The 15,375-nt window shown below is 36.0% G+C and overlaps 4 protein-coding genes, 1 long non-coding RNA gene and 1 other non-coding gene across 6 annotated transcripts; 1 reads left to right on the top strand and 5 right to left on the bottom strand.

Annotated features, from left to right (window-relative positions):
• Positions 1–433: 433 nt before the first annotated feature.
• On the bottom strand, positions 434–1,220 carry LOC125423291 (receptor-like protein EIX2). Its single transcript, XM_048476982.2, has 2 exons — positions 1,061–1,220; positions 434–858 (listed from the first exon to the last, which is right to left on the bottom strand). The coding sequence occupies exons 1-2, from the start codon at positions 1,218–1,220 to the stop codon at positions 434–436; spliced, it is 585 nt and encodes a 194-aa protein (XP_048332939.2).
• Positions 1,221–4,046: 2,826 nt separating this feature from the next.
• LOC107423498 (uncharacterized) lies at positions 4,047–5,416 on the bottom strand. Its single transcript, XM_016033065.3, has 2 exons — positions 5,259–5,416; positions 4,047–4,733 (listed from the first exon to the last, which is right to left on the bottom strand). The coding sequence occupies exons 1-2, from the start codon at positions 5,274–5,276 to the stop codon at positions 4,269–4,271; spliced, it is 483 nt and encodes a 160-aa protein (XP_015888551.3). The 5' UTR covers positions 5,277–5,416; the 3' UTR covers positions 4,047–4,268.
• Positions 5,417–5,562: 146 nt separating this feature from the next.
• LOC107409985 (pentatricopeptide repeat-containing protein At5g61800) lies at positions 5,563–7,817 on the bottom strand. Its single transcript, XM_016017400.4, has one exon. The coding sequence runs from the start codon at positions 7,545–7,547 to the stop codon at positions 5,988–5,990; it is 1,560 nt and encodes a 519-aa protein (XP_015872886.3). The 5' UTR covers positions 7,548–7,817; the 3' UTR covers positions 5,563–5,987.
• TRNAS-AGA (transfer RNA serine (anticodon AGA)) lies at positions 7,725–7,806 on the bottom strand. The gene has a single exon. It is a non-coding gene; the product is annotated as a tRNA-Ser (tRNA).
• A 782-nt stretch (positions 7,818–8,599) lies between the features above and the next one.
• Positions 8,600–11,330, top strand: LOC132803258 (uncharacterized). Its single transcript, XR_009638339.1, has 2 exons — positions 8,600–10,462; positions 10,672–11,330. It is a non-coding gene; the product is annotated as an uncharacterized LOC132803258 (long non-coding RNA).
• Positions 11,111–15,222, bottom strand: LOC125423488 (calcium-dependent mitochondrial ATP-magnesium/phosphate carrier protein 2). The gene is made up of 4 exons (XM_048477852.2): positions 13,892–15,222; positions 12,045–12,830; positions 11,803–11,893; positions 11,111–11,639 (listed from the first exon to the last, which is right to left on the bottom strand). The coding sequence occupies exons 1-4, from the start codon at positions 14,337–14,339 to the stop codon at positions 11,447–11,449; spliced, it is 1,518 nt and encodes a 505-aa protein (XP_048333809.1). The 5' UTR covers positions 14,340–15,222; the 3' UTR covers positions 11,111–11,446.
• Positions 15,223–15,375: the final 153 nt, after the last annotated feature.

Here is a 15,375-nt window from a genome sequence, read left to right on the forward strand (position 1 = left end):
AATCCAGGTCTCATGTCCATTATGAGATGGGAAGAACACCCTGGAAGTCCAAACTAAATATCAACTAACCATAAATCTGCCTTGAACTCTAGAAGTAGCTGTGATCGATCTTTAAGTACTGGAGGTGGAGGAAATAACAGAGTTTGGCTATGGCCTTGACTACTGAAACTTGTCAAATTGGATGTTCAAGAGAGATTGGAATGGGTTGGCTTTTGAAAGCTGTTGGGATGACTGATGTTAAATCCAAAATCAAAGAATTTCATATACTGAAGGCATATATTGAATTTTATTTTCATTAAGTGGTTACTTTGATTACAATCGTTGAAAAGAACTGTTTTTGTTCACCAAAAAAATACAAATACAGAACAGAATGGCTAAAAAGAAAAATACTAATAAAGAGTAGGGGAGATACTATTGATTGCTAACCTGTTATTTACTGATTGTTGTTTGTGTTGAACCTCCTTTGAAATCTTGCTATGTAGAGTGCCAACCTCAACAACAGCCAATCTTCCAGTTTGAACAAGAAGTATGCATGTCTCCAAGAACGGTTAAGACACAAACTACCAAACATTCCCCAAAATCCAATATAGAACCCGATCCCCACACCCACAAAAAACCATCTCTTGAACTCATCTCCATCATTATTACCATCATCAATCTGTTGAGTTTGATTAGACGTGGCTTCAAATGGGCAGTTCTTTGTGAGTTGTAAACCATAGAGTGCCTGATTTCCAATATATGAAACGTTCACAAAGGTATCAAATTGATTTTTAGATGGAATTCTACCATACAAGTTGTTATATGACAGATTGAGTACTTCAATCCAAGTAAGATTAATCAAGCTGGTAGGAATTTCACCTGAAAATCAATTTTGAGACAAATCAAGTGCCTCTATCTGTACCATTTCACCCATGTTTTGTGGAAGATCTCCAAACAAGTTGTTTCCCAGTAAGTTTAAATTTATCGAATAAGAAAGACTGGACATTTCCTTGGGAAATTTTCCAGTCTAACTTATTGCCTGAAAGGTTTATTACTTGCAGAAGTGAAAAAAAAAAATTACTTGAATTTTCTTCCTCTGATACAACCAATGCGTTGTTCTCATAAAACCTCGCATATGCATCACTCTGATAGACCAATTTGTGAGGATAAATGAAACTGTAAACAAATCCATCGCCATTATAAGTTGCAGTTCCACCAGAAATACTTCCGAACTTGATCATGGCAGTGAGTTGGTTGAGGCTTTGTGATATTTTTTTTCACAAATATTATTATCTGCTAAATCCAAGATTTGTAGATTTATCATTCCACATAAACTCAGTGGAATAATTCCATTTTATTCAGTTGATCACAGGATTAGATCCTTCGAAGATAATAGGCTTTCCCCACTACAAAATCGTACTTTTCCTGAGAATTTGTTGACACTAAGACCTATAGATACCAAATTCCCACAATCTCTCAAGGACTGTGGTAGCTCTCCAGAGAAACGATTTTTTTCCTAGATTTAGGGTTTGGATCTGCAGAAGTGAACCTATGGAACTCTTTCCTGAAATACTACTGTAGGCCAAATTAGGATGCGCAGATTAGCCCACCTTGAAACACAATAGTCAAAAGGCACTCCAGATAATCTCTTGCATGAAAGGTTAAGGAACATAAGGGTGGTGATGTTACATAAAGAAAGAATTGAGCCAGAAATGATATTATGAGACATTTTTAAGATAGTCAAGTTACTTGGGATTGGTGGCAATGGACCCTAAAACATGTTGTAACGCGGATCTTAGACAGCAAGACTAGGAAACATTGTTGATAAATCTGGCAACCTGCCATAGAGCGCATTGTTTGAGAGAGATAAAAAATACATGCTAGGAGCCAAGTCCCTATACCACTTTAGGAATGATACCATAAATTTTGTTAAAGGATTGTCGAGGTAGGAAAGGTTCTTTTGAGTTGCCAACCAATTCAGAAAATCCAGTCCCAATTTGCATGATCCCAGATTTATGAATTCCGAATGAATGAAGGAACCCAGTTGGAGCTAAGGTTCACTGAAACTAAGTTAGAGAACGAGTCTAAAACTCCTTAAATTAGAGAGATTTGATGAATGGAGTTCAGAGATCGCACTTTCCAAACAAGTGTCGGATACATCCAAAGTTTCCAGCTTAAAAAATTTTCCAGTGCTTGTGGTCAGAGTTCCATTTAATTCATACTTGTGAAAATCTATTTCTTTCAACAATGGAAATACGGAAAGGCCAGGAAGTGAGCCAGAAAAACTATTGGAATATAATCTTACGCTCTCTAATACTGAATTATGTGCACAACTAGAGAACTTATGGGAAAAAGCAAGCGACCCGTTGAGATGGTTTCTTGACAGATTCAATGTATGCAAACTGCATAAATTGGCAAAGGATTCTGGAATCATGCCTTCAAGTCGATTTTCACTTAGATCAAGGTCTCTAAGGACAATCATTTTTCCAAAAGTGCTAAGATCAAACCATAGAAATGGTTTGAAGATAGGTCAAGAGAAACAAGGGTGGTATTAGATTTAAACAACGACTGAAACAGTGTGGAAGAAGTTGAAACACTAAGATAATTTTGATTAAGATGCAGGTTGACAAGGGATGAAGCGTTGATGAAGGAAAGAGAATAATTGAGTATGGGAAGGGGAAGAGAAAATTTATTAGATAACTTTAAGGTGGATAGCTTACCAAGCCCATTAACAACTGTTAGCCACTCAGTGGCTTTGTAAAGAGATACAAAACTGAGATCCAAGTGTCGTAAATTAGATAGAGCGAGCCATTTGAGGTTTTGATCTTCAGCAAGAGAGTTAAAACCGAGGCCTAGACGTTCCAAATACTGAGAGAAGAATTGATCTTACTATGCAGATTGTGAGCTCTCAAATCAAGCTTAACGACATGGACATTGGTGTTGTTACATTGGACTCCTTGCCATTCGCAACATTCTCTGTTTCCATCTTCATTAAATCCGCAGGAAGAGAGCCATTCAGACTCAACAACAAGGTTGTTTTTGAAATCAAGAAGAGATTGTCTCTCTCCATCTATACGAGTAATGTTATTGTAATTTCTAGCCCCATAACTCATATGGAGTAGAAACACAACAATAGCATTCAGAAATTTGAGTGAAACTCCTCCTTTATAACAGTTTTCAATGAATTACTTTTTGTTAATTTGTTGCTTGATATATTCAAGGCTGGCCAATAAATATAAACATAGTAGAGGTGAGATTCAAATGATAGTTTCAAAAAGCAAGACATATATAGTTTAATTCTTCGTTTACCCAATGGGTGTATTGTACGCAACTTCTCGGGAAATATGATTTGGTTAAGAGTCAAGACTTAACGATACATGATAAGACCAAATAATGCATGAAGTAAAGATAGGAATGAAAAATAATGTCGATAATTTTTTTTTGTTTTTTTGACAAAAAAATGATATAATTAGCTAGTGAAAGAGATATAAGCATCCATGATCGCTCAAATGACAGGAATCAGTAGAATAGTTAAAACAAAACAAAAAAAATATATATATATATATATATAAAAGAATTATTTTTGCTATTATTAAATATTATAACAGAATTTTCGATTCTGATATAGTAGTAAATTTTTTTCATTTTATACGATGTTTTATGATATCTTACAATATTAGAACTTAGTTTACAAACCGCATCATTTTACATTATCATTACACATTTGATGAATTTGATGATACGTAATAAAAAATAAAAGTAACTAACATCATACAATGAAAGATATTACCACCGATGAAAGGTCATATTGATTTTATTTTTTTTCGTTGAAAATCAGTGTATAAAACAGTAGCTCAATTAGAGCATTAGAAATAAGAACCTACTGAATTAATTACACTAGTCTTTTTTATTTACTTATTTTCAAATCTCGTACACATCATGTAATATTTGTTTTATTATTATCACAATTTAACACCGACTGATAGTGTTGCCCATAAAATAAAAATAAAAATAAAAATAAATAAAAACCCCATTTACTTTAAAAGACAAAAAATAAAAAATAAACATAAACATAAAAAAGACACTCTTATCATATTTTTCTGCTACGGATTTACATTTTTAAGCCATCACCATTACAAGAAAAGCTGTGCAATTTACATGGATTTAAAAAGAAATAAAAGAAGCATAAAATGAAAAACCGAGCTAACCAAATATGACAAAAACAAAAATTAGCCCAAAAACACCATCTACAACAAAATAAAACCAAAGCTATATCTGACAACTCTTTCCTATATGCCCACCGGGTCAACCCCAACGGACTTGAGAGTCTCAGCACGTGGACGATGAGCGAAAGCGTCACCGCGCGTGGGATCCGAAAGGACATGATCATGATTCGGGTCTTGGATGTGGGCCACCTTCCTGAAGAAGGATTTCTTCACGAACCTATCGGCCTGCTCCAGCACGTGTTCGGGCTCCACCACCTCCGGCAAAGTCTCACGGCGCTTCTTCTTCACGTAGACCGTCGGAGAATGCATCAGCTGCTGCTTCGCTGTGTGTAGACCCAGCGTCACCGACAAAGCTATCATCCCGATCGCCACGTACACCGGCACGAAGTCCCCCTTCATCGGCGGCTTCCGTTGCTGCTGCTGCCTATGGAACTGACCGAAGTCCGCCGTCGGGGCGTACGACTTCATCTTCGGCCGCGTCGCGGTGGCGTATTGTCGGAAACCATTCGCCACCCATTTCCAATGGTTCTGCCGCACCCAATTAATTAATTAATTCCCATCAAACTGGTTTTACAAATTAAGAATAAAAAATAATAACAATAATAATTTACCGTATTTTAGTCATGAATAAAGCAAAGGATAATTAAAACTGAATTATAATTTTTAGCACCAAAAATAGAAATAAAATTTCCAAAATCATACCTAGGGTCCAATCCAGAAACAATTTTTTTTTTTTAAAAAAAAAAAAAGAAAGAAAAAAAAAAAGATGAAATACTAGTACAAGGTCTTCTATGTTGGGGGAAAAAAAAATGCTGTAAACTTACATTATTAGACCTTTTCATCCCCTTTTTATCATACAAAGTTTGTATAATTTAAAATCTAAAACTGATATGATTTCATAACAAAAAAATTATTATAAATTTTAATTTAAATAATCAATTAGCTAATTTTTTTTTTGGAATGGAATATACTACTAAATGTTAAAGTAAAAGAAAAGGAGGAAAAGAAGGAGGAAATATAAGTAATACAAGGCAAAAATAAGAAAAAACTTACCATAGACCTAAAAGCCATGATTGTTCACAAAAAACAGAGGCTTAACTTGTATGTTAATTGGACAAAAAACTAGTATGTGTATCTGTGTTTGAGAAGTGAACTAAGCTGCTGAGCAAAAGCAATTCTTAACTTGTGGATGTTGCTTCCTTAGCCTTATTCATATTTGTATATATATGTATATATATATTATATTGGATAAAGTGAAAAACAGTGAAAAGTTTCTTTTCATGATAAATGAAACAATAAACAAAAAATGAAAGACGAAGAGAAGCGAGCCTTCTGGAGCCACGTCGCACATTATGGAAGTAAAAGGAGACACATGTCACATGGAGAAAGGCTTTGGTAACGCCCTAGAACTCTCATGAACTTACACGTCATTCTGTCTCAATATAACATTCATCCTTATCCTTTTTAACTAGAAACGGGCCTCTAAATTTTATTGGATTGCTCAGCTGCTTCATTGTTTTCACAGCTTTGGGAGAAACTATTTTGAAAATTGGGGGATTCAGAATGATAAAACAACCTGAGATTGATCAATTTCTGTATTTTCTCTATGAATTGCAAAGACATGTAAGTCCTTGTTTTTGGCCATCAAAAATACAAGAAATTTTCTTTTTCAACGTTTTAATGTTATAAAATTCAATAATACTATTGACTAAAAATAGTCGTATCTTCTAGTCTTCTAGTCCTTTCCAAAGTAATATTGAGTGGCAAACATGATCATTTTGATTAGTATGCTTCAAATTGATGCTTTTCTATTCTATTCAAAATGAAATATATTTCATCAGTTTGGGCATGTAAACTATCCCCAGCAACAAATTCATGTGTAATACCGTCCAATCTTATCAAACTACAACCAGCGTTCTTCTTGATCACCCTCTTATTATCACCCAATGACCTCCTCATGTTTTCTACATCATCCCATTGCTCTGCATTGGCATAGACGTTCGCCATGATCGAATACACACCACCGTCGTCTGGCTTAATCTGCATCACATTCTCAGCTGCTTCTTTTGCAATCTCAACATTCCCATGAATTCTGCACCCTCCAAGCAAACCACCCCACACATAAACATCGCCTCCCATTGGCATACTCCTTATCATCTCCATTGCTTCCTTTATCAAACCAGCCCTCCCAAGCAAATCCACCATGCAACCGTAATGCTTCAGCTCTCGATGAACCCCATAAACGGATTCCATCTCGTCGAAAAGCTTCTGGGCTTTGTTAACTAGACCTGCATGGCTGCAACCCACTAGAACTCCCAAAAAGCTCACTCCATCGGGTTGAACTCTTGCCTCCATCATTCTAGAGAAGTAGTGTAGACAAAGCTGGCCCCGTCCATGCATGGCAAGCCCAACAAGCATAGCATTCCAAGTGAATAAATTCTTGCTTGTACTTGAATCGAAGACCTCCATTGCAATCTCAATGCAGCCACATTTTGCATAAAAGTCCACCAATCCGGTGGCTAAAAAAGAGTTCAACGGAATCCCATTTTGTCGAATGTAATCATGGATATTCTTGCCTCGTTCCATATCCCCCAGCTGTGCACAAGCAGAAAGAGCCGAAGCCAAAGCTACACTATCAGGTTGAAGTTCCAACCCCATCATCTGATCAAATAGACGAATAGTTTCATCACACTGACTAGTCCCAGCATACCCAGCTAAGATGGTGCCCCACGAGATTCTATCTCGCACAGACATTGCATCAAACACCTCGCGAGCTCCCAACATATCACCGGCTTTTACCAACACATCAATCAACACATTATAAGTTACAACATCTCTCTGTTCAGTCTCATCAAACACCTGGCGTGCATGGTCCAATCGGCCAGAAACAGAGTAAACCCGGATGAGGGTATTCCTAAAAAAGAGATGAGCAGCGAATCCGAACTTGAGAGCTTGGGAATGAAGAACATGGGCGACAGAAATGCCGAGTTGGGAAGAAGCCTTGAGGAGGAAAGGGAAGGTGTGGAAGTCGGGAGAGAGGGAGAGGTGGCGCATACGGGAGAAGAGGAGGAGAGGGGAGGAGGAGGAGGAGGAAAGGAGGGAGTGAGCTCTAATGATATTGTTGAAGGAGAAGGTTGATGGGTTTGGTATGAGATTGAACAGAAAGAGAGCATAAGAGAGTAATGAAGAAGAAGAAGAAGGGGTTGTGGGGATAAGGGAGATGAAGGAATGGAGGAACAAGTTGGGAATGTTAGGAGAAGAGAAGAAGAGGCCAGTGATGATGGAGTTGGCATGGAGTTGGTGGAGTTGTTTCAGAGTCTTGCATCGGTTTGGGTTTAGCATTAACCAACCAAAATATTTAGAAATGAAAGATGGAAATCCAAAAAAACACAAACAAACAATTTATTACCCAAAAAAAAAAAAAAGGAAGATAGAGGAGGTTTCAAACTTATTCAACATTGCAAAATTCTAATGTAAAACTACATTACAATTAAAAATGCATATCCAAATTTTGAGAAACGTGAACGGCAGGATTCGAACCTGCGCGGGCAGAGCCCACATGATTTCTAGTCATGCCCGATAACCACTCCGGCACGTCCACGGTGCGGTAGTTGTTTTCTGCTTAGATATATTTATTGTGTATAAACGAGCTATATTACCAAAACAATTGTACTTTTTTGTTCTTTCAAAAAAAGAGAAAAAACAAAAAAGTATTTGCAACCGCTATTTAACTTTTTTCTTCACAAACAAATGTGGAACTATACAACTCAAGTTTGTTTTATATTTTTGTATTCATTTCCCCCACCAAAAAAAAAAAAAAAAAAAAATTGTTTTGTATTGAAGCAATTATGGAAACCAACATTCTTCTCTCCCCCCCCCCCCCCCCCCCCCCCCCTAATAAGCTTTAGCATGTAAAGGTTGTATAAAGCTGCATGATGAGTGAAATCTATTAATATGTAGAAGTAAAATTTTTATTTATGTTAACTCACTAGATTTTTAGTTTTTTTTTTATTTTTTCTTTCTTATTTATATAGAAATTAATTTATATTGCTAAAAACAACCAAAAACGACTTATAACATTAGAAAAGGACTATCAAATTTACTGATAAAAAAACTATAATATCTAACAATGCTTTTCAAATTATAAACTATTATTGATTAAAGCAAATAATTTGATTATGTCGACAAAACATATTTTTAAGTCAACGTGTTTATTATTCGTACACTAGTGTCTTGCTTATGTTTTAAATTCTCCCACTAAGGGGATTAGTGGGAATGATTTGGAAAATATATTCTCTCATCAGCATTTGTTTTTGAAAAGAGGTAAGAATTGGACGGTCTAAAAAGATTATACCCTATAAAAGCAAAAAAAAAAGAAAAAAAAGAAAAAAAAAAAAGGCAAATCTACTTCCATATTCTTCTCTAACACTCCTCTATTTTGGTTGCTAATGTCCACTTTTTTATATCAACTTTGTAATAGTTTATCATTTTAATTTTCTTCTTTAGATGAGGAGACCTCCACATGTTTCCCCATCATTTCCCCACATCTTCTTTATCTTATCAATTAAATTATCAGTTTTTTTTCTAACTTTTTTTCTCCACATGGGGTTTGCTCAAAACAGTTAGGTCTAATTATCTGAGTTAATGTAAAGTGTAAGCAAGAATAATAATATTCTTAGTGGGGAGATAAGAATTTTACCCAATTTGAAGAATATAATGCTTAGGGGGACCATGTCAAAAATATAAGGTATCCTTTTTTTATGCTGATCTGTCCTCTTTTTCTTTCTTTATTTTCATTTTTCTAGCATTATAATGTGGAAAATCAGGATGCAGCCACCAATGTCTCTCAGTAGGGGAAGTCCATAAATACATGAGAATATCAATAAGAAAAAAAATAGAGTCAAATGCAAATTGAGATCCTCAGCACTATCTGAACTTGTTATCTTGAGCATTGAAGGATGTGGAGGAAGAAGAAGAAGAAGATAGCGGTTACAGGTACCTCCTTCTAGCATGGAGAATAGCTCCCTCTTCCTTCTCTAATGGATGAGGGAGAGAAAACTAAGGCAAGTCATGCAGGCAAAGGGAAGGCAATGCCTTTCTTCCAGCTTTGTTGTTTCCACTTATTGTATCGATTCTGATACAGTAAGTCGGTAAGTATTGGTCGTCAAGTTTGTTTTCTGTCGTTTCTTTGTGTCCTTCTATTTCATGTTTGTTAGTTGCAATTTGACTGCGTATAGTACCAATAGCAGAAGACTCTGCAATTTGATTGTGTATAGCAGAGAGACAAGAGGGCAAAAGCTGCAATATATCAGGTACCAAATGAACTGGGAAGTGAAACACTCTTGTTGTTTTTCTTTTCATTATTTTGGGTCAGAAAGACTTTCGTTTGGAGGAATGAATAATAAGCTGCTGTCTGTTAAGTTGCCCTCTATATAATACATACATATATATACATATATATATTTCCCTTTTGTTGGGTTTGAGTTGCTGCTATTGTACACAAATACCAAAAGTAGCTATTTTTGAATCTTTATATGCATGAAGTGATATCTGCATAGATTGCTTCAACAGTATGGGATTCGCGCCGTGTACCGAAACTTTTGTGATGAAAAGTATTAGTCTTTGCCCATTTGGGACTGCTTCTAAAATGTTTTATACAGCTTTTATGATTATATGACCATATGTTTGGCTAAAAATATCAAAAACTTATCCACTTTCTTGGAAACCACTCGTCTGGAAGTAGCACTTCTAGCCAAAACATTCCTAAAACATATAAAATTTGTTGGGAATTCAATTTACCAAAGCAACATCAATCAATTAGAGCTAGAGAAAGTGATCTATGCGTTTATCATTAATGTTGCTCGACTTGGGTTTTTACTTCAATTTTGAATAGAGCTAGACATTTTTATTCTTTTTAGTAAGCAAAATAACAAAATAAAGTTGCAAGTTGACTGAAATCACCCTATGACAAGTAGTGAATTAGTCTTAAATTCCATTTGTCAGATCAACACACAGATATCCCTTGACCAAGCAAGTCCGCCAATGTGAATAGAGCAAGAGATTTTTCTCCGGAAGCAGAATAACAGAATAAAGTTGCAAGTTGACTGAAACACCTAATGACACGTAGTGAAGCGGTCTTCAATTCCATTTGTCAAATCAAAATATAGTGCTACAATGCTATCGCATATTTTTCTTGCTTCTATACAAGATACTTCTTGACCAAGCAAGTCCTCCATCAGAATAAAACAATCAAAAAGGTAAAAGAAACAAATATTTCAATCATGCAAACATTGGCACATCCACGAACGAGCACAAATCAAACCCACTGAGGTTTCTTTCTCATAATATTACAACATCCTCATTTCTGACCTGTGAAATTAAATGGATTTTAGAGTTATCATATCGAAATAAATCATAAAATTACAACCATCATGGATAAAGATCATTTGGTTGTTTTCTCTAACAGGTCAAATACGAGCCCGAGATCACGAAGAAAAATGTCAGTGATAATATCTTCTTAACCTGGTGTGATACCAACTATTTACGTAACTAATCCGAAAGCAGCACATGAATTTAATTTACTACAAAAGCAAACACAGTAAGAGAAAGGCTTTAGCAGCGCAATTTACAGCCAAGATGTAGAACTAAGTGAGAACTGACGCAGGTCAAAAGTTATGACTCTTATTAAACTGACAAATCCATATAAGCCAAAACAATTACTGGTCAAACACATGAACAAAAATTTTCACCGTCCACGACATGTTCAAAGAAAAGAATACTATCTCCGGAACGCAATCTACAAACCAACTATGCTCCAGATCATGCACAGACCAGACCATAGCGACAGAAAAGCAGCAAGCAACCACATATATATTAAAAGGGCAAAAAAATGAAAAAAAAAAAAATGTCTGCAATATCTGAATCCCTTTATAGTAGTTGTAGAAAATACATAAAACAAAAAGGATAAATACCTTTCACCTTGCTGTTCTCTTTCTTTTCAAAATGTGATAACTGTTAGTTTCTCAACATTTAGATCCGAATAACATAAATGAAAACTCTCCGGCTACAAAATCATGTACCCCATACCCCATGGGGGAATAACCATCTATCATATAACTTAAATAATCATATGGCCTAATTGTTTTCTAATTTTATTTTTCTTATCATCATCATCAACAACACCATTACAATTCCTAAATCCAAGATCCTTAATTACCATCAGGCATGAAGACCCACTCTCCCTAGTCAAGATCTAGACTCTTTTTCATGCTTTCATAGACCATATAGGTAATGCTTGCAGCTGGCACAACTTTGAGAAGATTTGGAAATAGGCCTTTGTAGAAACCTCTATAACCTTCATGCTGAATCGTTCTCCAAAACACATCGGACATTCCCTTATAAGCAGTAGCTGAATTAGAATGTTGAGCTTGCATTCTGAAAACAAAGAAATAATTCACCTCAATGGAAAAAATAAAACTAGTTTTGATAATTCCACAAACTGACACAAACAAAAACAAGAACAAAAACAGAAGGTACGAAAGAAAGTACAAGAATAGAAAAGCTCAATTGGCTAATATTTTCACCCAGATCATCATACCTTGTTCGTATAACCTGCAAGGGATACACACAAGTTGCTCCTATAGCTCCAGATATTGTCCCACATCCCAGTTGGACAAGAGGACCAGGTTCTGAAAAAAAAAAAGAAAAAAAACAAAATTATATATATGTAAATGATAACTATTGGGACTTGGGAGTACTCTCCAACAACATATGTACACATTATGTAAAGAAAGAAAATGAGGATACAAATAAAAGCATATATATACAAGGAGGATGTACCACTGTCCCGAAGAATATATGATTTTGACATATCTTTTAAGGTCTCATAGGCAGCAAGGTCGATGCCAGCATAGGGGATCATCCCAAGAACAGATGGTAAAAGACCCTTGTAAAAGGCACGAGGTCCTTCTTGAACCAATATGTCTTTTGTTAGAGTTCCCAATTTAGGAACCTTTCCACCATCAGAAGAAAAAGTCTGTAACCTCGTTTTTACAAGATCCAAAGGGTAGATAGCAGTCTGTGCTACTGCACCAGCCATACCACCAGCAAAAAGTCTCCCAAAAGCTCCAATATCATCCTTGTCTTTTTCCATACTATCTCCAATCACATTCTTCAACATTTCATAAGCAAAAAACTTGATAGCACTTTCAGGTGCTACCTTCACAACATTTATCCCATTACCTCTAAAAAACCCTAGGAAACCACCTTCCTTCCATATCTTCTTTATGGCTGGTCCAATACAAGCATTTGTTGTCTGAACTTGCAAAATGACCTTCAGGCGATCAAGAGGAGCAGTTGCAGTTCGAGAAGCAGCTCCTGCTATTCCCCCTGCAATAAAATATCTGCTTCTGTGAACATGCTTACTGATTCCTTCTGGAATAACGGCCTGCTCCCCAATGTCTACAAGGCATACCCTTTCCCAGTGATGATATATGTTTTCAATAGTTGCTTCATGAGGATAAAGCAGAAGAAAATCTCTCCATTCCTCAAAAGTGATAATTCCATTATTATCCTTATCAACATGCTCAACAAACCGGGCAAGCTCCTCATCATCAATTTCAATCCCTGCATCAAAGAAACTGCCAGGGCTTATAAGATGTAAAATAACAGGTAAACCGGAAACAGTAGCATGGATTTTCCCTCATTGAAAGTATGAGCAAGTTGAGCAAAAAATAAATAAATAAATAAAATTATAGGCATAGGTACAAATTTTCTTTATGCAACATAAGTCAAAGAGAAGAAGATGTGATTATTATGAAAAGGGCAATAACGCTACTCAAAGCTGGCTATATCAATCACTAGTTTTCTACTATCCAAATATCAAGACCCACTTCAAGTGTTGATCTTCTACTTTTCTGGTCTTCAAGCAGTGGCTGAATTATTATACATTTTTTTAACCCAAATGAGATATAATACTACTACTGAATAATATAAGCCATCGGAACATAACACTCCTAGACTTGAAATACCAGATATCAGAAGAATCAACTAATCAATAAATTTCTATACATACATTTCATGGCTACTTATAATTAGAATTTCAATCTAATTTGATACTTATAGATTCCATGGCTAGTTTCCAAAACAATTAGAATTAAGTACTCAAATTATGCCAAAAGAAAGAATGCAGGCTACTTATAAGCCTTAAAACAATTAGAATTAAGTACTTAAATTATGCCAAAAGAAAGAATCCAGGCTACTTATAAGCCTTAAAACAATTAGAATTAAGTACTTAAATTATGCCAAAAGAAAGAATGCAGGCTACTTATAAGCCTTAAAACAATTAGAATTAAGTACTTAAATTATGCCAAAAGAAAGAATGCAGGCTACTTATAAAGCCTTCTTAATATATCTAATGCAGCCTACTTACAAAGCCTTCTTAATATATCTTAGTCATGAAATGTGAAGTAATCCAATTAATTGTCAACCTATCTATTATTTTTTGTAGCAACATAGAGTTATATTTTGAATACTTTCATGGAGGGACAATTCATGCGTTATATCCATGCAGTGCTTCATGTGGCAAAGGAAGAATAGCACCAGATATTCTTCATGGAAGAAAACAAATCGGCAACCCAGAAAGAAAATCTGAAAAATAGCATACTAAAGTGACAAGTATGGCCTACCAGCCTTCACAAGTGCATCCCAAAGCTCCTCAGGCAAAATGCAGCCATTGTGTTCGACATCAATAGCTTGGAAAATGCGGTAAAGCTCGAGCTCTTTAGCATCCATATATCTTCGAAACTCATAGTAATCGACCCTGCCATCCCTATTGGCATCACAAACCTTCAACAGATCCTTGGCATACTTGTACTCGGGGGGAATCTGGAGAGCAGATAAGCCTGCCTCAATCTGGGAATAGTCCAAATAACCCAAATTGGCAGCATCAAAGAAATTGAAAAGGCTACGGATTCTAAGGTCCCTATCTTCCTTGGTTTCCCGCAATGCCAGAAGAACATGATCCATGGAAACAGGCCCGGATTTCTTCACTGGGTTGCAACAGCTCTCCGCGGTTGGCTTGGCTTTCATTTTGGGGAAGCCGACATGACCAACAGCTGGGCCAGCCTCGGACATAACCCCTTTTGCTTAAGGAGTTTTCAGCACCCACCACCCAAAACGACAAAAAGCCAACCAAACAAAACAGCAAATTCAATGCGATGATTATGTATTCTTGTGAGAAGCGTTTTACTTTCCAATCTCTAACGCCCAAAGGGAGTCCTTAACCAGATCTAAATGCGAGCACTTGAAGCCTATCATGATTGAGTTTCCGTCAATTTTCAAAGGAAATAAAAAAAAACCCAGATGAGGATTGGAGCAAAACCGTGATCAAACACAGTTCCAAAGCTTGAGTCCATAAAGGAGAACAAACTGTGGGAACCCAAATGAAAAGGGTCGAAAACGAAGCTCTTTTAGGGATTCGACAACCAATATCCAATTGAAAATCAGCAAAAAAAACAATCGTGGGGTTTCCTAGGTTTCGCGGTTTTTAGGGTTAAAAGAGAAATCGAGGAAAATTGTTAGAAGAGAGAGTTGAATGGGTTAGTGGGCAATCATGGATATCCAATGGCAATTCACCGAATGAGAGGAAATCGGAGAAAACAATGGCAACGGGTTTTATGAACATCTGAATCTTACCCTTTCAACACAAATCAATTTTTACACCCCAAGTCCTCTTTCAATCTCTCTCTCTCTCTCTCTCTCTCTCTCTCTCTCTCTATTCTATCTATCTTTTTTCTGCGTTTGCTTAAAGAAAGCAACAAACTTTAGTGTTGGAGACCTGTAAAACTGTGAAGATGAGGTAACATAGAAGGAAGATGACGAAGAAGAAGAACCCAGAAATGGAAGAGGGTATCCAGTCCTGAGGGATTGTGGATATTCTTTTTTCCTTTTGTGTAAATGTGTTTGTGTAGGAAGTGCCAGCTCCCCCTTTTTTCTTTTTTTTTTTTTTTCATTTCACTCTGTGGGCTGGACCAAGTTTGGTGTCCCAAAATCATTGGTCATACTCCTTTTTATTCATTTATTTTTTTTAATAATATAATAAAATTATCATTTATTGTCTATTTTGATTTTTTTTTTACGACATTTTTATTGTATATTTTGTTGTTTTAGA

Source organism: Ziziphus jujuba, chromosome 3 (genome assembly GCF_031755915.1).
Source record: "Ziziphus jujuba cultivar Dongzao chromosome 3, ASM3175591v1".
Lineage (NCBI taxonomy): Eukaryota > Viridiplantae > Streptophyta > Magnoliopsida > Rosales > Rhamnaceae > Ziziphus > Ziziphus jujuba.